This window comes from Epinephelus fuscoguttatus, linkage group LG19, assembly GCF_011397635.1.
Source record: "Epinephelus fuscoguttatus linkage group LG19, E.fuscoguttatus.final_Chr_v1".
NCBI classification, from domain to species: domain Eukaryota; kingdom Metazoa; phylum Chordata; class Actinopteri; order Perciformes; family Serranidae; genus Epinephelus; species Epinephelus fuscoguttatus.
In genome coordinates this window covers 37,113,656-37,136,172 of record NC_064770.1, presented here as the reverse complement: position 1 = coordinate 37,136,172, position 22,517 = coordinate 37,113,656, and the positions used below count along the sequence as shown (strand labels likewise).

Sequence of the window (22,517 nt, the reverse complement as noted above, 5' to 3'; positions counted from 1 at the left end):
TTTTTAAAGATATTTATTGGGGCATTTTTAACCTTTAATGGATAGGCCAGAGAAGGATGAGGGGGGGAGAGAGAGGGAGTGACATGCAGCAAAGGGCCAGAGGCTGGAGTCGAACCTGGGCCGCTGCGGCGACAGCCTTGTACAATGGGGCGCCTGCTCTACCAAGTAGCCACCGACGCCCCAAGGTTACCTAACTTAAGGATTTAAAGAAGCTGTGTGTTGGATTTAGTGGCATCTAGTGGTGAGGATTGCGGACTGCAACCATGTGAACTGTCTCCCGTGTGCCCAGCGTAAACTCCCGAGAGGTTTCTTCCTCTCCAAAACAAACGGACCAGGTGATTTAAACCGGTAAAATCACTGAATAAAGCAGTTTCACGTCTTTTACTACTACTACTACTGTGGCTGATGCGCAAAAGTAAATGGACCTATCTAGAGCCAGTGTTTAGCTTGTCTGTTCTGGGCTACTGTAGAAACATGGCGGTGCAACATGGTGGAATTAGTGGGCGAGGACCTGCTCCCTATAAAGATATAAACGGCTAATTGTAAGGTAACGAAAACACGGTGATTAAACACTGAAGAAAACATGCTCACTATTTTTTATTCTGTAAATACATCTGCCTAAATCCTACAGACTGGACCTGTAAAGTCCAGTTCAGACCAAAGATTCACGACGAGACGAAACCATTTCTGGAATGTTGCAGAGAAAAGTAGCAGCGGTGTGAACTGGCTGGCTGGTCTGAGCTCGACTCAAGCTGGCTGATGGTGTCACCTGACACTCAGCTGGTTAAATCACCAGCGGCTGGTTTTAACGCACGTCACCTGTTTCACCAGTCAATCAGCTTGTAGTGTCTGTTTCCGTCCTCGCTGAAGAAGCTACAAATTATATTCAGCCACAAAATAAGTCTGAAAAGCTGCAAATCAAAACAGAAGTACAGAGTTGTTGACTAGTTGACTTGGTGTGAATCGGCAGGTTTTCACAACGTTGCACAACGGCACATTGCAGGTAGTTGCCTGCTTCGACTTCGTCTTGTAGCAAATCTTTTCTGAACTGAGTGTTAGAACAACTGAATTAATCTAATTAGTTATTTGACTAGAAAAGTTTGTTTATTTTTACTACACAATGACCTCAACTTGTCTTCTTAAATTCAGTCAACTTCAAATTTTAAAGCAGCACAGACACCAACTCTTTTCTTTTAAGTTAAAACAAACAGTTTCTTTTAACAGTGTGACAAAACAGCGGTTAACCACAGTATCAGTAGCGTGGCTGTGAACATCATCTGCGGTTAATGATGACAGAGGTCTCCACTCTGTCACTGGACGAAGAATACAACTTTTGAACTGGGCGCTGTGTTCGGGAAGACGCCCTCAGAGGGTGGCACAGTAGGGAGGCACAACAAACACACACACACACACACACACACACACAGAATCAAAAGAGCCTTTATGGGGCCGGCACTAAAGGATTATTTACACAGTGGCCTTTTGCACTCTGGTGGGGGGTAGCAGGCATGCTCGGCTCTGAGCAGGGTCATAAACACCAGACTGTAGAGGCGAGCACAGAGGGTGGTGGAAGCATACACATGTCAGTCTGTGTGTGCATGCCGTATGGATATGTAGGCTGTACCGCTCTAAGTGATGCCGAGGTTAAAATAAACAAACACACAGAGAAACTTTAACTGTCATTCAGTTTACTTCATGACAGTCTGAAATGTGACTGAAAACTACTACTCTCAAGTATCCACCCTACAGCTCACATTCTTCTCCACCACAATGACAACTTCTCCTTAACAAAATGACTCGAGTTTGGTCTCTGGTGTCTGCCCTGCAGAATCCAGTTTGGCTTTTCAATCACTTCCTGCTATCCCAGAAAGCCACAGGGCCCCACAGGACACTCGAGACCTCCTCTTGAATCCCTTTATTTCCTGCAGACTAGACTCAGAGGGAGGGAAGGTGAGGGAGGGAGAGGGGAGGCAGGAAGGGCACTTTCCCGACAGCACCCAAACACTGAGGACGACTCAGAGGGTGGGAGAGGAGGAAGGGGAGAGGAGGCATCTCTTCCTGCACTTTCACCCATAAATCAAACATTCCTGCTCTGTCTCTGTCGCTCTGTGGCCCCACAGCTCTCTCTTCTCTTTCCAGCTCCTCGCTGATGAGCACGAAATCTGGTGCATGTTACCTGAAGATGCTCGCTGCAGAGACAAGTCGGAACAATAAAAGCAATGTTTTCTGTGACGCGACAAATCACAAACGTCGGGGAAATGACACAGTTATTACTCACACAACTGTGCAGCGGGCAGTCCTGCAGCCAGGTCTTAAAACCAGACAAGGATTCAGTTACCTATTGAACAGTGACCTTGACCAGTCAGGGGGGCTGAATGTGGAGAATATTGCAACATCACAGGGGAAATATAACAAAAAAACACCCTGGTCTGGATGCTCAGGGAGTGTCTTTGGCAAATAAAAAAAGGCAATAAACTTTAACTTTGACGGACATATATATATCGAACATTTTTGTGGGATGACGGAACAGGAGGGGTGAAAATTTCTAAAATCCCTGACTTGATAAAAGGCAGATGTCTTGATGGAAATCCATGACGACTGATATCTTTTCCAGAGTTTTGTCACGAGTGAGAAAGTCACTCCAAAGTCTGTTCTGTTAGCAGCAGTGGAGCAGCTTCAGTTAGGACAGAAACTGCACCAAACAGACCGTCCATTACAGAGTTAATGATGAGAACGGACTCAGGTTAAACCTTCGTCATGCACAATTTATAAAGATATTATTTCATAAATCTCTTCTTCAAGTGTCCTTGAATAACCAGGAGATGTACAGCGCTCTGCAGCCAGAATCTAACACTGGGTAACTTTTTAATACATAAAACCACATAACACAAAAATGCACAACTGTAATTAAAGGTCCCACATTGTAAAAGTCTGATTTCCATGTCTTTAAAGCAGGTACAGGTGCTGCATAAATACTGTGTGGATCTATATTTTATCTCCAAGTGCACGTCACACACTGAGTGAGCCGCCTGTTAATGACGCTGTGGGCTAATGGGCATGTAGCTACTTCCATGTTTCAGATGATACGTCATGTTTGTAGTCGACCAATGAAGATGAGTTTACATATTACCTTGGGTTCGTCCTTCACCTTCTCAAAATGATCCCACACTTTGGATTTCCTGCCCGACATGTTATTAACTAGCCTGTGGAATAACCGCAGGTACCAGCCCTGGAGATTAACCTGACTGCTGTCTGACTGCTGAGCGTGGACACTTCCTGTGTCTGTCCTTTCAAATTAAAGTCACACATGGTCCAGTCATATAGGTTTGGATTTATTTTGACAAGCCGCAGCTTCTAAGAGAGTTTCATGTTTGGTTTTTTTTTTCGCTCCAACTAAGTGACCAATGAAGTCTTGTCCACTAATGAACTTTCTGGTTGACTAAAGGTTGGTCGACTATTAGGGGGCAGCCCTAGTTGTAGCAACGATCAAACAAGCTCCATTTTAAGGCAGCATGAGTGAATAACATCTGCTCACGAGTGAACATGGACTAAGACTGTTGCCTGCGATGCAATTCCAGTGAAACGGTCTATAAAGACAGAAAACACCACTACAGTGCTGTTACAGTCCCGACTGCAATGACAGTGCAGAGAAGCCGAGGGTGCAGATGTGGAAGACCCGAAACACTGACCAATCAGAGCGGACTGGGTTTTTCGGGAGGGGGCTTAAAGAGACAGGTGCTAAAACAAAGTGTTTAAGACAGAGGGTGACAACAGGTATGTTCAGAGAGACAATGTGAGGAAAATAAAGTGTTTTTATAACATTAAAGCAAGTGAACATGTTCTAGTAGAAACCCAGAATAAAAGTATGAACCTGAAAATGAGCAGAATATGGGTCCTGCACAGCACTAAAAACATTAATAGCTATAAAGACACAGATCTTTTCATCCGTGTATAAACTCATTCCTGAGATAAAACATTAAAATACTTGCCAGCTCCCTGGCTTTGATGTGCACTAATTGTCCTACAAGAATATATATATACAGTATAAACTGTATGCATTAGATTTTGACACATCTGGGCATAGTCATGCTCAGGACAAAGTTCCTACATTAAAAACAAATGTGGCGTGCCAGCCTACATTTTTATAAGACTTCTCAGAGTGCTGTAGATGAAAAAAAGCAAAACGAATACAAAATCCAAAACACGTTCTTTGATCCATCAGAACAGGAAAAAAAAAGGAAACCTGATCTCTCCGTCGATGCGTTCCCTCTCTCTCTCTCTGCATGGAGGAGGAATGAAGTCAGGCGGAGGAGGCCCACCAAGGCACCCATACACCGCTCCACCTTTGTGGAGCAAGGAGCTGTGGGTAATTCTACGGCTATCGCTGCACAGTATGTGTTTGAACAGCTGCACAAGGGAAGAAATTCTGAACACGTGCATCCATGCACGCAGGCATGTACCAAGCACAGAAGCATGTACTAACACACATGAACCTGCACAGATGGACACACACAGTTCATTCATTGACTTGGGCATCAAATTTATGCTCCGTTTCCTGGATGTAAGACGCTCCTCAGCCACAGACACTGCAGCCTCGGTTTCCACTCAGCTATCTGATGTCTGGCCAAAGCCAGCTTTGTGACGGATTGTGTGCTAAAACGCCTTTATGATCAAAACCTCTGCGGGGCTGAGGAATTTGAATTTTTGTGTGGAAAGAGAGACTGTGTGGGAGTGCGCTGCATATGTATTTCTGTGTGTGTGTGTGTGTGTGTGTGTGTGTGTGTGTGTGTGTGCGCGCGCGCGCGCGCGCACACAAACGTCTGCTCAGCAGAAGGGCTACTCTGACTGCCGAACCTCTACAGGTGGTGAACACACCTTGGCACAGGATCCCACTGTAAAACATCAGCTGAGGGGGAGGCAAAGTGAGCAAGTCTGTGAATGTTTGAGAGAGTGTGTGTTTCAGTCTGCTGGCAGGAAGCCCAAACTTTACCTGACATTCTGACTTTCGATGCCTCCTCGAGAACCATTCGGGCTTGGGCTTGGACTGCAGACGCAAAACAAAGACAAAGTAAAGACAGATAATAAATCTCTCTGCTTTCAAACCCTGTTTTTCTAATGTGCCTTCTAATCTACTTCAATAGATACACGCTGTTATGCTGCCTTGCCATTCTGGAGAAAAGAAAAGACACAATTGTGTAACGGGGGACAGAGTTATCTCTCCTTGTAGGCGGCAGCATTTTAAGTCTTGTGTGTGATTTATCCTGGCTTCATATGAGCAGAGGAAATCTCTGCTAGCTGCTAGGCTAATTTATACAATGTAAAATGCCATAGGCTTGTGCTAATAACGTTAGCATGTTGTATTTGTGGGGAAAATGTGTCCAGATAAAGACAAGTGTTTGTCTTGTGAATGCTGCAAGTTATAGTGAAGCTGATTTGTGCACTTGTGTGTGTTTAATGTGTGTTTAATGTGTGCTTTGGATCAACTAAACTTTACAGCACTTGAAAGAAAACTCCGCCACCAACTAGAGTTTTGGAGGTGTAACTGCAGAGTGACACAGACACACACTGCACAAGTATAAATGCTCACAACGGCGTAGGCTTTGTCGTATAAAAAGTATAAATCTCGCTTAAAAATGCAAAGGTAAAGGAAGAAGGGACTCTGCAGCGGCCCTATGGCGCAACCTCTATGTAAAAAGGGCTACTGTTACATTTTGTCTGGCTCATAAGCACTCTACTTACTTTAGGACTAGATGCAGGTTAGCGGAGAGGCGTGGGTCTGTGAACTGCGTGGTTCGGTTGTTGTGGTCGACAAAGTAAACCCTCCCGGTTGCAGTGTTCCGAATCTCCCATCCAGGAGGCAGAGGACCCAGCTCCTCACAGTTCACATTACTCAGATCTCTAAAATGCAGCAGAAGAGCAGACAATAAAGCTTTAGTATGCAAGAATTTAAGAAAAATAGTGGCGGCGTAGGGTGGGACGGGAGAAAAAAGAGACACACATCAAATTCTAGGTATAAAACATACCAAAGCACTGACTAACTGGACTCAGGCGGACAGCAAGATTCCGAGATGTCTGAGAAATCACTTTTTATTCTATTTTTCTTCTTCCTCCCATCTAAATTATTTACTGCTGCCCTGCAACCCCTTTCAGCTGGACTCCATGGAGACAAAAAGGTTCAGAAATTACAGCAGACTCGCTGTGCTGGCGCTGACTCCTCTGTTTTGCAGTATTACAGCCAAAAGGGACCAGAGCCTCACGAGCGTTGAGAGCTTGGCAGCAAAGCCATCGGCTAATGTTGGAGCTGTCTGAGGAGCACCGGGTGAGGTGTGGCGTGACCAATAGCCTCCTATCAAGAGCAATAAAAATATCATCTATCACTCATGTACTGATAGAATGCAAGCAGCGGCCAGGTATTATAATATCAGTCATGTTTTATTGATAGCGTCTGGAGTGCAGTGAAGCCTGTCTTTGCACACGCACATGAAGATCTGTGTGCATTTCTTTTTGGAATATGGTAATCAATAGGACACACATGCCTGACTGAGTACTGCCCAAGAGCCTCTGGTATGGCTGATTGAGACCTGTGTGCTGTCGGCCATGTGTCCCAGAGTGAGGCCTTTCAGCGCTCGTGCCAGAGGGCCGAATCGCTCAGAGCCCCATGACATGGGTCTTCTCACAGCATGTCAAGCTCATAATCAGCTGCAGGTTTACGGCAAACTACAAGGAGACCGGCACTAAGAGACCATGACACAAGCTGCAGAATGTGTAATGTCAGTTATGTCAGCGTTGGTAAATTTAGGAGGACCGTAAGGAATGATAATCTGATGCCACATTTCCACAACATGGTACGGCTCAGCTCTACTTGACACGATCTTCTTTGATTTTATTTGGCAGAAATGTGCATAGTACCTGGTACTTTTTTAGTACCACCACAGTCTAAATTTCAAGCAGGCTGAGCTGATACGAAACATACTGCGTGTTACCTTAAATTCATAAGGAAAACTTTGTTTTTCCTCACATGACTCCGCAGTGAACAAAGAATCCAAAAAAAGGCGAACATTCTCCATAAATTGAAGTCATGGGGCAGCGTTTAAAATTATATCAAAACATCTGTTTACAAACCCCCACACAACTCGTGCAGTATAATCCAAGTCTAACTTATCGAGCTGCATGCTGTAAAAATGCATATTCTATAAACACTTCCACCTACGTGTAGCACACCCTGAGCACATGCTCCCCCAGGTCTAATGTTTAAGTAAAACGGATGTGTTTGGCAAATACTGAGTGCAGGACTGGATAAATGAGAGTTGAGTTATACTGCATGAGCTGAGTGAGAGTTTTCTCATCGTTTCGGTACAGTTTTGCTGTTGTTAAATGCAGCCCCCCCTTCACTTCAAATCATTAAGAATTTTCACCTTCTTTGGATTCTCTGTTCACCGTGGAGGCATACGAGGAAAACAAAGTTTTCTTAATGAATTTGAGGCTTGAGAAAATCTAATTATTGGCTTAGTCAGACTGAAACCGGACTTTTAAATGCACATAAACAACTTAGTCTGACTAAAATTGGGACTATCTGTAGCTCGACTAACACACCTAGATAATTCGATTGAAAATGAAACTATTGCTGTATGTATCCACTTGGCGTTCTGTGCATGCACCACTTTTTCTTTCGCGGGCTTTCAACCGGAAGAAGGAGATGACGTGGCAGCAGTGCAGTAACTCCTGGAAAAAAAACCAAACACCATGGCGACTGAGAAGCACAAGACGCACCTCTGGATGGACGAGGAAACTACATTCATGCTCCGACAGCTAAACATTTTGAAGTTTATGGATGGTAGGAAACCACGAAACGCAGATTTATTTAAAAGTTTCTGAACAATAGAAAACCCACGCTGACACGGGGAGAACGTGCAAACTCCCCACAGAAGGGCTCCCCGACCCTGGATTTGAACCACAAACCCTCATGCTCTGGGGCACTGCACCACTATGAAAGTGAAGTATTCCTTTAAAACACTGCAGACCACTGATCTGTCAGAGAGAAATGTCACAAGCTTGACACAGGTCATCCTGCACAAACCCACCATTTTTAAATAGCAAAGCTACCATCAATGGCAGCTGCAATTTCTTCATTCACTTGACCCAGATTTTAAAAAATGTCAGCCTGTTAAATTGGCCGTACACTATCTCTATGGAGATATATTTGTTTCAATAGTATTTACGTGAACAAATTAACAATCGGTGTGTTAATGTGTAATCTCTAAATATAAACACCTTGCTCAAATATTAAAAAATAGAGCAAGAAAAAAAGAAACATCTGTGAAATTTACCAATGAATTAAAAGCATTTGTGAATTTTTTTGCAACTTTCAGTTAGCTATGTGTGAAGCTAGCTTCTACTCTTGTGGAGTTGCATCTTACACATGTGGAGTTCTGAGGCCAATTTTACACAAGTCCGAACGAAAATACATTTATATCACTCGGCCATTTTTTGGATAGCATGTGATCGCCTGCTATGTCATTTCCACATTTCAAAGTAAAGGCACACAGTCTGTCTATGAGCTGTGTTTTACATAATAAGTAACTTGCATTAATCACAGACTATTAGTGTGTTTATTTGTTCTATGTAACATTATATTAACTAGCACACATATTTCTGTTTGAGTATTAGCTTGTGTGCAAGTTGGTTCGGATTATCAATCAATGACGGCTTATCACAATAAAGAGCAGACGCTCCTCTGTTTGGCTGCTGATGACAGGATTCAGAGAGTGCTCTGTTAAAGATTATGTCACAGCAGTTTCATGTGGCGTCGCTAAGGCGATCAGCTGAGAATCCCGCCTTTACTGAGGGGTTACTATCCATAGTGGGAAATAAAGTCGATAAAAACACCTGGTACTGAAAGTGAGTCGAGCCAATTCTTGCGGTGGAAATGAGGCACAAGCAGCTGTGGACAGCTCAATTTCTCATTTTATTATTCCTGTATTTTATAATTCTACAGTTTATATGGTGGGAAGTAAAAGGAGCAAAACAGTACAAATTGACAGTGGAGGACATCCTATTGTCGTCACAGATCCTGTGGTGGACGTACCTCGGTACTCTGGGGTCATGCCACGTGCTGACACCTGTCTGAGTGTGGAGGAAGTACACCTGGCCTTGCTGCGTGGTCCTCTGCTCTGTAGGAAGACATAAAAATGGGATTAATTGATGTGATATCTGGCTGGTTAAACAACGATGTAAATCCAATTAAAAGGGAGGAACTACAACATTTAGCCTCAACCTTGGCATCGAGCGTTCTGTCAGTTGTTTAAAATCTATGGAAAATGAAATGGAGTTTAACTCATGTGCCACATGCAGACAGATTGTGCCTATAATCTGTCTGCGTAAGAGAGAGATCACACAGATGGAGATAAAAGGAGCGCCTGAGTCAGTAGAGGTCCCAAAAGGCAGCCAGGAAGAGGAGGGAGGAGGGGAGGTGAGACACAGGGTGAAGAACATTGGAGAGGAAAGGAGAGGAGAGATGGGGGCTGTCTGACTTTTGAGTTGGTGAGCTCATTCATCACCGCCTGACAGAGATATTTCCATGAAACGGTCTGCCAGAGAGCTCTTCTCTGGCATCCCTTTGGACCTACCGCCCTGCTTTAACATGCATGTACACATAACCTTCCAAACCCACGCCGATGAGTGCACGATATACGTTCGACACACAGGGTGACATATCTTGGCTGGTGTGCGCTCACATGAGGAGAATCAGAGGTGTTGACAGGTTTTATAGGAACTGCCCAAGAACAAGAAAGTCAGGACGGAGATGGAGGAAGCAGGAGAGATACAGAGACGAGCGCAGGAGCCTCTTAATCTGAAGGTCTGAGAGCAAAGACAAGATATGCTTCTATGACTCTGGCTCCCAAATCCTACAGAAGACTTCACTGTGAGGATAAACAAAACTCCCTCGGGCCGTGTGGGGGAATCGCAGCTCGTGTGTGTGTGTGTGTGTTTGCTTTTACATGAATGCCTCTGATTGTTTGACTGTGTGCAGAGAGGAGAACAGAGGTGGGGAGCGAATGGCTGCCGCCAGCCTTTAACAGCCAGATCAATTCAATTAGATCGTCTAAAATGGAGCCAGTATTTCAGGCTCCTTGTGTGGAGCTGCAGCGTCACTGGACTGAATGAGGACACAGATTAGCTGGGTTACTGAGCCCAGTGTTGAGCCGGGAGGAGGGCAGAGGCGAAGCAATTAACACAGCAGCATTACAATGATGATACAACGATTCATGGTGGAAGCAGAGATGGCTTTCATAGGAGGATTGAAAAAACAGAGCATACTCTAATGCAATCAGAATATTAAATATTTATCTCAGGATAGGACAGGCTGCACATACAGTATTGATAGCATAGTGCTGTGGTTATTAAACTTTTCAGATGCACCCATACATCCCCGTCAGATGGACTCAAGTACCTCTTGATCATCTTCATTTGAGTTGATTTTAAAATGGTTAGAATTTAATAATTTTAACGATGTAAGTGTGCATGTTGTCACAATACTTTGTTAGAACTCTAATCTGCTGCTTGAGCCCGATTGGACCCGACCTGACCCGCCGAGTTCAGGCTGGGCCGGGCTGTAATTTCTGATTATTCCCTCGAGCTTGAATCAGGTCGGGTTCTTGTCAATTTACCACTGTTTTTTGATTTTTTCCGTTTATTAAACTGGCAGTTGTTGTGTGCAAACAGCAGGAGTTTTAATGGATTAAATCAAGACGGAAAAAGAGACAAGGAGGAGGGACTAGAAAAATTAATTTAATCTATTCATGTTTTCATCTGCTGGTGGGCCATCACGATGAGAGTATACATGCATGATATGATGTTACTTGATGATCACTAGAACTAGGTGGGGAAAAATAAATATATATATAGATACCAGTATCGATTATCAGCCAAATGAGTTGTTAAATACCAGCATATCGGATATCAGCAAGAGCCGAGCTCAAATGCACATTGTTTGTCTGACTGTAGACTGTGTATAAAGATGGACGAGATAACAGCTCCCCAAAAGTGAAGCCAAAGCATCTTGATCAACCCCTGACAGTTGGCTGCAGTATACGTCATAAATCCCGCCCCCTCCATGTTAGTGTAAGGGGCAAGCTAAAACCAAAGTTGGTCTCTGTCATTTTACGTAGTTCTTTTTACACTGATGTTTGTTCGAGTGCTTGTTTTTCTTTAAATTTTGATTTTAATTAGTTAACTGATATTATAAAAAGGGGTTTGACGTCATGATTGACAGCCGTGCGTGCAAATCGGTGTGCTCACAATCAATGACGCTGCTCACGATAGATTGGACGGGTGCATGTGTGGGAACTAAGGGGGCGATCACACAGAAGTGAGACGCTAGAGACGCGGACGCTTCAAAGACGGTTGAAACGCTGGAAGCGATTATTCAGTGCACACTAGCTACTGGCGTCTGACGCTCAAAAAGCTGAATATATTTTAACTTTTCAGCGTCTACGTGCGTCTAAAAAGAAGCGTCTACAAAAATGCTTGAACGCCGGTCAGACGCACTGTATCATAGGAAAACAATGGTTTTACTGGCGTCGCGTTTCTAGCGTTTCAGCGATCGGTGTGACTTTAGATGGCAGGGCCTGTATCTGGGATATTTTGGCTTCATTCTTGTACATTAGGAGGAAGTGGAGACACATCGTCCATCTTAAAATACAGTCTATGGTACTGATGGATTTTATGTTGTTAAATGTTTTAGCGAATATGCATGTGTTTGTGAAGTACTGAGCACATGACTGGATAAATGAGACTTGGATTATACTGCAGGAGCTGTGTGTGAGTTTGTTAACGGATGTTTCAATATAGTTTTGCTGCTGTTGAACAGGGACCCTGTTTACTTCAATTCATGAAGAATGTTTGTTTAAGTTTTCTTCACAAATCTGATGTAACAGTCTGTGAGTAACTGATATACAAATGATCATTTGGGCAGTGATCTGCTCATATCTGACTGTTTATATAATTAAACGCGTACTACACAAACCTTTTTAATTATTTTAACGAGGGCCAAGCAATAAGTGTAGATGACAAACTTTCATTCATACACAGTATGCACACTGTAAAGGTTTCCCACTAACCATATCCCTCAGGGAGGTCTGGAGGTGTGTGCAGGTGAGTTCTGCTCATGTAGTTGCGGTGCCTCTGGGAGCGGACCCGTCTCTCCTGGGCGCGCTGGTCGCCGTCAATAGGCGGCAACGCTGTGGTGGGCGTGGCCCCGTTCGTGCTGATGGGCGTGTTCTCGTCCACGATGCAGCTGAGAGGCCGGCCAGGGCTGGAGTACTCTGACGCAGGCCTGAGAGGTACAGGAGGGAAGGAGAGAACCACAGAGAAGACAGGTGAGGCCATTTTCTCGTAGCTTAGCGTGCTACATTTCACTGGGGATAGCTTCGGTGTAGTGAAACTTCATTTTGATGTAGAGTAGCTGGTAGCTAAGTTCTTCCGAATAGCTCAAGTTGCACGTCTCCTCTGATTAACGTGGCTACATGAGGTATTTTTATTGTGACTGAGCTGTTATTCTGATTATTAGTGGGATATTAGGGTCTGTGCACACACACACACCTGGTCTAAGAAAGAAAGTAAGAAGGTGTAATAAGAAGGAAGAGGAGAAAGTCATCTCTACAAACACAAACAGCAGCGAATCAATAGGCAGCGTTTAGGAAGTCTTTAGGTGCTAACTGGGAAATCCATAAAAGGCAGCACACAAACAGACCATCAAACACAAACGTGGTGAGACGGCCTGAGGTCACGCCTGGTGACGATAAACAGAAACATAAATACAAAAAGAGGAGACAGAGCGGGGGAAGAGATGCCTCGATTCCCGCTCCTGTCAGCTCCGTGACTTCCCTGGCTCTTCCACATCATTAAACACCACTGTCTGGAGCGAGTCTGTCTGACACCTTTTTTTTTGTGCAGCCCACTCCAGTTTTGGACAGACTCCCCCCAGTTTGGGAGCACTGAGGTCAGAGATGCGGTCTTCCATCCTGCTGCTGCTGTTTGATTTAAGAGGTCTGGGTTGGAGTTTCTGTGGGCTGCAGAGTGTACTCACCTGGTAGGCCTCTCCCACTGTGTGGTGCGTGTGATGTGGTTCAAGTACTGGATTCGTCCAGACGCCGTCCTCCTCTCCTCCCAGCTGGCAGCAGAAACATACACAGACGCAGCAGTGAGCGGACATGGTTAAGCAGCCACAGAACCATCTAGTAGTGTTCTGTCTCGCTGCTCTGTCTCACCACAGGCAAATATCATATTTCGGACATCTTCAACTCTGCGCTTGAAGGCAGCATTTATATTGTTTAGGATTTGCAACAGCCTCTAAAACAACTCCTCCTGAGACGATAAGAGATTTCCCCAAACTCACCCATCTGGGAGATCGTTGTCAAACAGCCGACTGCAGTCCACCACAGGGCCTCCTGTGCCTATCCGGTCCCTCGACTGCAGGCTCACTGCAGCAACACATGGCAGACAGATGCACGCGCTGTTACTAGACAGCAGATTACAGTGCAGATATTTTATCACAGAACGGGGCTATATATCTTTATGAGTAACAGGAACGGGGTTCAGTTTTATCAGTGGTATCCTGGAGGGTCTGGTTAAAGGAAGTTGCATTTTCATCTTCTCTTTCTGCAGGGAGGGTCTGCTGTTATGAAATCTAATCCCAAGCTTTATAGGAACACTGTGAAAAATTTGACAGCTTTTTGAGCAAAAAGAACATTTGGCAGACTGGAGCTGGACGTATGTCACATTTACATACCTGTAACAGCATTAAGGAATACTCTCAAGAGTATGTGTGACCTGTACACTCTGCATCACCATGCAAGAGTCAAAAAAGAACATGGACGGTCATTACACGCTCCATGTAGGCCTGTCGTTACTCAAGTGGAGGTCCCCAACACCTCCTTCACACACTCTCTGGATAAAGGAAGTCCTTAATTTTGTCAAACTGGAAAGAAGCAGGTGCATCTGGGGCTCCCTGAGGAAAATTCGCACGTACGAGAGCAGGACTTTCCAGATATTCCTGAATGAATGATCATCTATTTTACTGACGTTATATTATGTTTTAGTACTTAATGTTATTTCCATCATCATACACGCATTTCCACATAATTTTGTATTTTAAATTTTTGTACATTGAACATAATAGGGGCGTATTTTCTGACGAGTAGCGCTTGCCACTGGTGTGTTTTGGCCTTTACAATTTCATTACACACAACAAAATTCTGCAACTTTTCCAAAACTTCCAATGACTTGTACTAATTCTATGATTTTTCCAGGCCTGGGACATGTGATTATAAAAACTCCACGACTTTTCCAGGTTTTCCACGACCGTAGGAACCCTGTTTCGTACCTTTGTAGGAGTTGCCAAAAAGTATTCAGTTTGAGACTTTCATACAAAATTTGGCGACCACAAACAAAACCAAGTGATGCCTTGTGTGTAAAAGATAAGCTAAGTGTAGCTCCAGGAAGACTGCAGTTACCCCGAAAACACATCAAGTAGCAGGGAAGTGCAGCTCGCCACAATAGTTACATTTTTCTGCGGCAAGGAGGCGTGTTCATGTGTTTCAGGAGAGATGATGATGATCAATGTAATGTCCAAATATCGCACGATCAGTCAATACTATAATTATTGTGACTGGCGTAACTTCAAGAGCTGTCAGAGCCGCAACTAAAAGACAACAAGGTTATTTAAAGGAAAGTGCTGAAATTACTTTAACAAGTTAGTCGTGGTGTTAACGTTGCTTCCTTTTGCTTTAAATGTTGCCCATTAGTGGCTCGTATATCATCCTCCTTGAATATTTAATACACAATGCATGGGGGACCACCTGATGTGCATCTGAGCTCATGGTGAGAGAAGAAAATCAGTAGAAGACGTCCCAGACAATCTGTTTTAGACATCATGTTTTTGTGTAACTTACATTTGCTCTCTAATTAAAGTGACCAAATCTTTGTCAAATCTTTTTGTCCCACCAAATGCATCGCTTCTTAGTTGCATTGTTATTCTTACGTGGACTATTTGGCATCGATTCACAAATGCCAATAATCGATTATGCAACTGTTTGTTCATAACATGATGTTGACGGTAGGCCTGTTTTGATATGCGATGAATCGATTAATTGCACGGTAAATTAAAAGGGAGACAGTAACTTTTCCGGCCGCGATTAATTGCCATATTCATGCGTGTTTGTTTTCCTCGTCTCTCTCCACCAAAGAGACTGGACGACAAGAGCGTTCACTGCCGTGCATCGTCTGGCAGCCAGGTGAGTTGGTTCATTAGCGTAAGGAACGCAGGGAAAGCTCTTGTCATCGAGTGTCTTTGTCTCTGTGGGGGAGGCGGGGCTACGGGCTATATACACACAGTGCGATCTTCGTGAAGGGGAGACGAGGTGGAGAAGAAAACAGAGAGCTGATTGCAAGAGAAAGACAGGGAACTTGTTCCTAAACCAAATGCCACGGCCCCTGTGTGGGAGTGTTTTGGATTTAAACCAAATGAAAGAGGGGAGCCCAGTAATTTGGACGAGCCGGTGTGCCGGGTTTGTTCTAAAACCATCTCAGCAAGAAGAGCGACTACGACCAACTTAACTGCACACCTGAGAGTGAGAGACTGACAGTCTATTTGTTTGTATTTATTTATTTATTTTGATATTTTTACGTGTTATTTCGGATATTTAAATTATCTTTTTTGCAGCACTCGTAAATATTCTTGTTAAATAAATGTTTATTTTTCTTTGAAAGGTGCATCAATATGCATCTATTATCATTATATAAGTTTAAAAAATGGTCTAAAAACAGCAAAATTACAACAATAATAAAAATGGTCTTAAAAGCACAATGTTACGCAACATTATCGCTTATCGCAATAATTTCTGACGCAATTAATCGCCCAGCAAAATTTGGTATCGTGACAGGCCTAGTTGATGGAACAAAAGACGCAAAACTCAACTGCGAAGTCAGTGTAGCACCCAGACAGTCTACAGCACAGATGAGCTAAAGTTAACTTGTACTAATTCATCTTCACAAAAGACAGCGGCTGCAGCTTGTTTTAATTTAATGTCTAAATAATTACATGTAAACCTGCTGACCAACACACGCTGCAGTATAAACCAAATTAAAACACCTCTGTCTCTGCTCAGTCTGTTTCACCTTAAAACCCCGTGCCTGGCCTGTCCGGTGTCTCTAACGGAGACAGAGGCTGCTCGCAGCTCCTCTGCTGGCGTAGTGTGACTAACAACACAGTGGCTGTGGCGGACCCCGCCTCCCCCTCGTGTTATTCTTATACACACAGGAGACAGTAAGGTGCTTTCAAATTCATTCATTAATTCATTCATCAATGCAGTTGACTATTTAAAATAAAAAGGATGTGGACCATATATTATTGAATAGGAGGTGACTTGCAAACTGTTTCAGGGGAAATATTACAGTAGGTTATGCAAACACTGGACCCTACGCAGGCATGTATACCCCACAGTGGACGAGCGTGAGCATGTGCAAGTGGACACAATCCGACTGCACCCCCTGGTTCAAAAGTGAGGGTGTGGAGGTGGGTTGAAGGGGAGAGGGACCTGGATTAAGGGACCTTAATTATGGATCACCAAAAATATAGTCTGCTGTATTTTAAAAAACGAAGAAAAACACAATCATGTGTTGAAATCAACATTTTGATACATCAATACTTGTTTCATTATCGAGTTACCCTCTGAATCGTTATCCAGGGTATATGCAGGAATCCTGAGGTTAATTTCAATACCTTTTTAAGACCTTCCAAAAAAACCTTAAGACCTCATCGCTACTTCAAGCTGTCATTAGCAGCAACACATCTTTAACTTACTAAACAGTTGTAGTTTGCAATTAAATCTATGGCGCACAAACATACAACAGAACTCAGCAAAGATGAGAAGGATTTTTTATTGTCTTTTGCTCCTCTGTTTGGCGCCTGGACGTGCGCCGTCGTGTGATGTCGCACAGGTACGTGTATGGCCCCGAGCGGCAGTCCGAGTGTGCCTTTTTAATACTTTTTAAGGGCCTTAATTTTCCGACATTTGATTTATCAGCTTTTAATACTTTTTAAGACCCCGCGGACACACTGTGATCAAGCCGTGAGGTGCATGGAGATTCATCTGTACTCACCCACTATCTGGCCTCTGACTGTGTCGCTGTCATTGGGACTCAGCTTGTTCAAGTCTAGTCTCTGGTCTGCAGAGGGAGGACAGAAAGAAGAAGTGGAGCCCAGACGTGAAGGCAGAGACACGAGACAGAGACAACACCATGAGACAAACAGGAAATGAGAAGGAAGATGAAAGACAGAGAAGAAAAGAGAGAAGAGAAGATTCATCAGTGTCAGACATTTACATTTAAACGAGCATGTGTTGGGATACATTTTTTTCTCCCTCCTTGGATGAGTCCCATTGCTCTGTATCATTTACATCACTCAGAGTCAATTCCTCTCTCCCTCATTATCCGTCTCTCATTCTTGTGTCTGCAGACCACAGCTTGGCTTTGCCCTGGAACAGATGGTCTGCTCTGTGGAACAGCCACGGGCTGTAAAAATCTCACTGAGCATCGGTACAGAGCAGGCTTCAGTTCAAATGCAGAGGTCAAACATTTGACAAATTTCAGTACAAAGCCTGCACTATTCCGCTCAGTCTTAGCATGGACATGAACTTCTGCCAAAGTCTGGAAACTCTTTGTCTGAACTTCTTAAAGTCTGCGGAATTTGAGAGTGAGGGAGAGAGATCAGGCGGAAAGGGGGGAAAGAAAAAAAAAATGTCCAAGTTGCCTGCAGACATGAGAAATGCCACTATCTGCGCTCTGTTGTCTGGGTGTCATGCAGATCAGCTCAGGATGTCTGTCTAGACTAAACAGGGACCAAAACAGGCAATGGTCAAACCGTTACAAGGCTGGCCGGAGGTCAGCAGCCGCAGAGAACACACAAAACACACACACACAAAGACGAGCGCCCACTTTTAGATGCATCTAAGTGCATACGTTTCAATGCAGTCGCATACACAAAGACGCAGACGCTCTAAAATTATACACAAATGTTTGAGTCAGCCCAGTGTCCTCGCTAAGGCCTGTGGAGAGGACAAAACTGCAACCGCTGGTAAATGCACACAAAAAACAATGGAATGACAAATACTCACAAGGGGAGAGCGACCACAACACAGAGAGCACAACAAATCTACACTTACACTTTAATAGCTCTACAATTATGCATGTCTGCTTGAAATGACCGGTTGTCTAGATCGGCAGACGGAGATAGAGGGAGGTTAGTCACAATGGTATTCTGTGTGTGTGTGTGTGTGTGTGTGTGTGTGTGTGTGTGTGTGCACGTGCTGCCAGTCTGTGGAGGAGACCGAAGGGGAAACTAAGGGGTGAGGAGGAGGCCAGGAGAGTAAGGAAATGCAGAGGCAAACCACTCGCAGCTGTGGCACAAGGTTCAGGTTTCCTGTGTCGCTCCAGGAAAACAACAGTGTCAGGGGCTTCTAGGAAAGAGCGGTGGGCTGCGGGCCCAGCAGGCAGGTACCAGCAGCTCGCCACGCAGGGAAAACCACTCCAGACTGCTTCGTCGAGGCTACAACCGTCTGGCACTGCTTTTACTAGCAGCCATTCACTAAAGCCTCCGTCTCATTTATCCAGTTAGCTTCTGACATGAGACATTTTTACTGTAATTGCAGGGTGATGCTGATTGGCTCTTCCTGTTCTGGCAGGGGCAGAGCGTTGACCCCTCTCACACACGGGTCTGGCCTCTGTCAGATCTAGTGAGGGGGACAGCACACTAAAAAGGAGCTACTCTATGTTCTGTCACTGCAGTATTAACTCCTGTTTCTTATCACACTTCAGGTATAAGGTCAGCTTGATGGATGTGGACTCATTTCAGTGTCAGGCCACGAGGAACTGCAATTAATAATTAATTCTACACCTCAGTAGAGAGAATAATGAACTGAGCAAACTAAATGACAAATAAATGGCTCGCTAAAGTAAAACAAACAAAGTCATGTGTAGTTTGGCAACAAAATCTGTACTGCAACCGTGCTGCAAATTCATTTTCAGAACAAAACAAAAGAGCATCTGGAAAAAAGTCATCTGGGCGTCAGACTGCATCACAGCCGGCTGCGTCCACAGTGATTTAATCATCAGTGCAATAACACACAGCGCTGTAAATCAACATCTTAGGAGGAAAACAGCACAAACAAATTTAAGTCTGTTGTCTGAAAAAAATCCTTGCAAGGTTATTTAAGCTTTTTAAGATTCTGAAAGGAGGGTTATATCATAAGACACAAACTTTAAACAATTCATTCAAAAGTTAAGATTCCTCAAAGGTGTGTATTATTTTGTGTTACTTGCCAAAACTCATTGGACCTCACTGACAAATGTGTATGATCAATTCTGATTGTACAGTGTGCTGAAGAATGTTTCCATGAACATGTTGGCATTCGGAAACATGCGGGAAAGCATCGTGCTGGAGAGGCTTTTATTTACAGTGCCTTAGTTCTTATACTAACAACAAAATGTTTATCAGTGCATTTGTAGATCTGAAGAGTCTACTGATTATTACTGTATGAGCTTTATAAACAACATCAAAGACAGATGCAGCCTCATACTCAGCTTTGGTGATTTGATTTAGAAAACAAATTTATCTTGGTCTATGACTGATCTAAATTCTAAGTTATTAATGATTATAAAGACCCACGAGCATGTTTGGATGATTGTGCCATTAGTGCAGCTTAAGGCTGGGCAATACACCCTGTAAATAATATTGTGATATATTTAAGCTATATCATGATACTCGATATACCTTATATCAGTATTTTGAAATCTCCTCTAAACTACTGTATATGACTGAAATAATTAATAACTACTACATAAAATACAGTAAAATAAAGTTAACAAAAGTAAGTTATAGTAAAGTTAACTAAAGTACAGTTTTAATAATGTTAAATAAAGTTTTGTTAAGTTAAATAAAGTACTGCTATAATACAGTTGAAGTACTGTTACAATAAAGCTTAAATACAGTTCTGTCATAATAAAGTTAAATAAAGTACAATTATAGTAAAGTTAAATAAAGTACTGCTACAATAAAGTTTAATATAAACTGTTACAATAAAGTAAAATAAAGCACTGTTGTAGTAAAGTTAAATATAAACTGTTTCAATCAAAGTTTCAAGTTTAACAAAGTTCTGTTATAATAAAGTTAAAGAAAGTACTGTTATAATAAAGTTAAATAAAGTACGGTTGTAGAAAAATTAAATAAAGTACTGTTACAATAAAATTTAACAAAGTTCTGTTATAATAAAGTTTAATAAAGTACTGTCATTTTAAGTTAAATAAAGTACTGTTGTAATAAAGTCAAATAAAACTGTTTCACTAAAGTCAAATAAAGTACTGTTTCACTAAAGTCAAATAAAGTACTGTTACAATAAAGTAAAATAAAGCACTGTTGTAGTAAAGTTAAATATAAACTGTTACAATTAAGTTTAACAAAGTTCTGTTATAATAAAGTTTAATAAAGTACTGTCATTTTAAGTTAAATAAAGTACTGTTGTAATAAAGTCAAATAAAGTACTGTTACAATACATCTAAATAAAGTACTATTCTAATTAAGTTAAATAAAGTATTGTTACACTAAGGTTTAATAAAGTTCTGTTGCAATAAAATCAAATAAAGTATTGTTCAAATAAAGTTAAAACTAAAGTTAAATTAAGTATTCTGATAATGACAAAATCAAAGCAGAACCACTGGTGCTTTTATTCTGACGTATCCAAATAGTCTTGGGCAGGAAGTTTAATGTTTACCTTTGAATCTGAAGCGTCCTGTTAACAGTTAGCTGTTAGCAGTTAGCAGAGAGCTAAAGCATCACAGCGGTACCATTTAACATGCCGATTTATTCACTGTGAGCGGGAAACAAACTAACAGCTCTCCACTTCATATATGTAAAATATTTGCAAGTCACACTGGTGCTCCATGGTTGCAAAATGTGACTAAATGGTCGCGGTCTGGAGCCATGCAGACACAGAAAACTCACACCTCACCTGCAGATATTATCGCCCAGGAGAAAGTGGTCTGAAAGGGCAGGGGAGTCGGTGTGAGGTGTCATGTTTGTAAGTCTTTTTTCTTTGTTTTGAGTCTGTGAGATGGAAAGGGCTGAAACGCCGAAGAGTCTCACTTCCAATGACAATATATACTCTATGCTCACGACATTTTTATATGTCATGTGGAGCAGGCCGAGACACAACTAGTATAATCCATATACAGCCCTCCCTTTACATTATTCTGTAACATTAACAGTGGTCAAAAACTCCAGACAGTCCCATTCAACATTCAAAACATAATAAGAATTGGGGTAATACTGACACTTACAGCCTGTGTCTTTAAGGCGGTTGATAGCGTTGGACAAAAGGCGGACACAGCCCAGGAACCCAGCCCCTTGCTTCTTATGAATCTTCTTGTGATTCCACACGCTGATGGTGATGGAATCTGACTTTCCGATGTATCTGAGGGGAAAAGGAGAGGAAAGAGACATGATTAATATTTAATAACGACAGGCTCTCTCATTCAGAGCATGACAATCACTGTGTGACTGCGTGAAACATCATTTCTCGTGTGATTAAAGCTGTTCCAAAGAAGCACTGGTAAAGTCAACATGACACGACAAGCGTCTCTCTCAGGATGTCCCCAGCAAAGCAGGCATTGACACACATCCGCCACAGAGGCTAGGTCCTCGTCAAGGACACATTACAAGACACAGACGGGACATGGAGGCGGAAGAGGAAGAGGAAGGTGGGGTGGCTGAGAGGGATTTTCCAGCCAGTGTGTGTGAGCGTGTAAATCTGACCCTGAGCGTCTTGAGTATGAGACAGAGCACCACCAGCAGACTGAGACTGCTGTGAATCATTTATTCACAGAAAACCTCCCCACATATCAGGCGGCGTCAGAGAGGATATATAAAGTGGAGAGATGACATGAAAATTAGCTACAATGACGTGATGAGCCGCAACGAAACTACTGCCACTAAGGCCCTGATCACACAGGAAGGGTTTTAGGGGCGCATGGAAAGGTTTCTGACGATAAAAAGTTTCAGCAAGCTTTATTTTTACTAGTGGTATTTAATATCTTTGTAAAAAGGCAGCGTGATGTGTCTCCCGTTTCACAAACCTGCAAAACATTTTATGTGTGATCTGGGCCTAAAATGTTTTGTTTTTTTTTTTTGTTTTTTTTATATATTAGGCGGACACCGGCTTTCAATTCTCAGGCCCTTTTTGTTTTATGCTTATAAACGTGACATTTTAAGAAAAATGAACGGAGCCATTTCTCCCTCATGTATGAAAAGCACAAATGACCAGCTTGATTAAACAAACTTAATTAAAAATGTAATTTGGTATAAACAGCTATCGATCATGCTGTCAGATGTGGATGGTTGTAACATTAATAATATAAATTTTTATACGTTTTCCTTCAAGTAAACTATTCTTAAGCAGTTTGTGAAG

At 42.8% G+C, this 22,517-nt stretch overlaps 1 protein-coding gene across 2 annotated transcripts in view; it reads right to left on the bottom strand.

Annotated features, from left to right (window-relative positions):
- The window catches only part of LOC125879070 (E3 ubiquitin-protein ligase SMURF2), an 81,868-nt gene that overhangs the window by 16,235 nt on the left and 43,116 nt on the right, over positions 1-22,517 (bottom strand). The window contains exons 4-11 of one of the 2 annotated variants that reach the window (XM_049560681.1): positions 21,385-21,524; positions 17,161-17,226; positions 13,397-13,481; positions 13,088-13,171; positions 12,120-12,334; positions 9,086-9,170; positions 5,740-5,898; positions 4,991-5,044 (exon numbers count right to left, since the gene is read on the bottom strand). In XM_049560681.1, coding sequence (XP_049416638.1) covers positions 4,991-5,044; positions 5,740-5,898; positions 9,086-9,170; positions 12,120-12,334; positions 13,088-13,171; positions 13,397-13,481; positions 17,161-17,226; positions 21,385-21,524 — 888 coding nt within the window. The remainder of the gene's footprint in view (positions 1-4,990; positions 5,045-5,739; positions 5,899-9,085; positions 9,171-12,119; positions 12,335-13,087; positions 13,172-13,396; positions 13,482-17,160; positions 17,227-21,384; positions 21,525-22,517) is intronic. The other variant, XM_049560682.1, reaches the window with a different exon arrangement.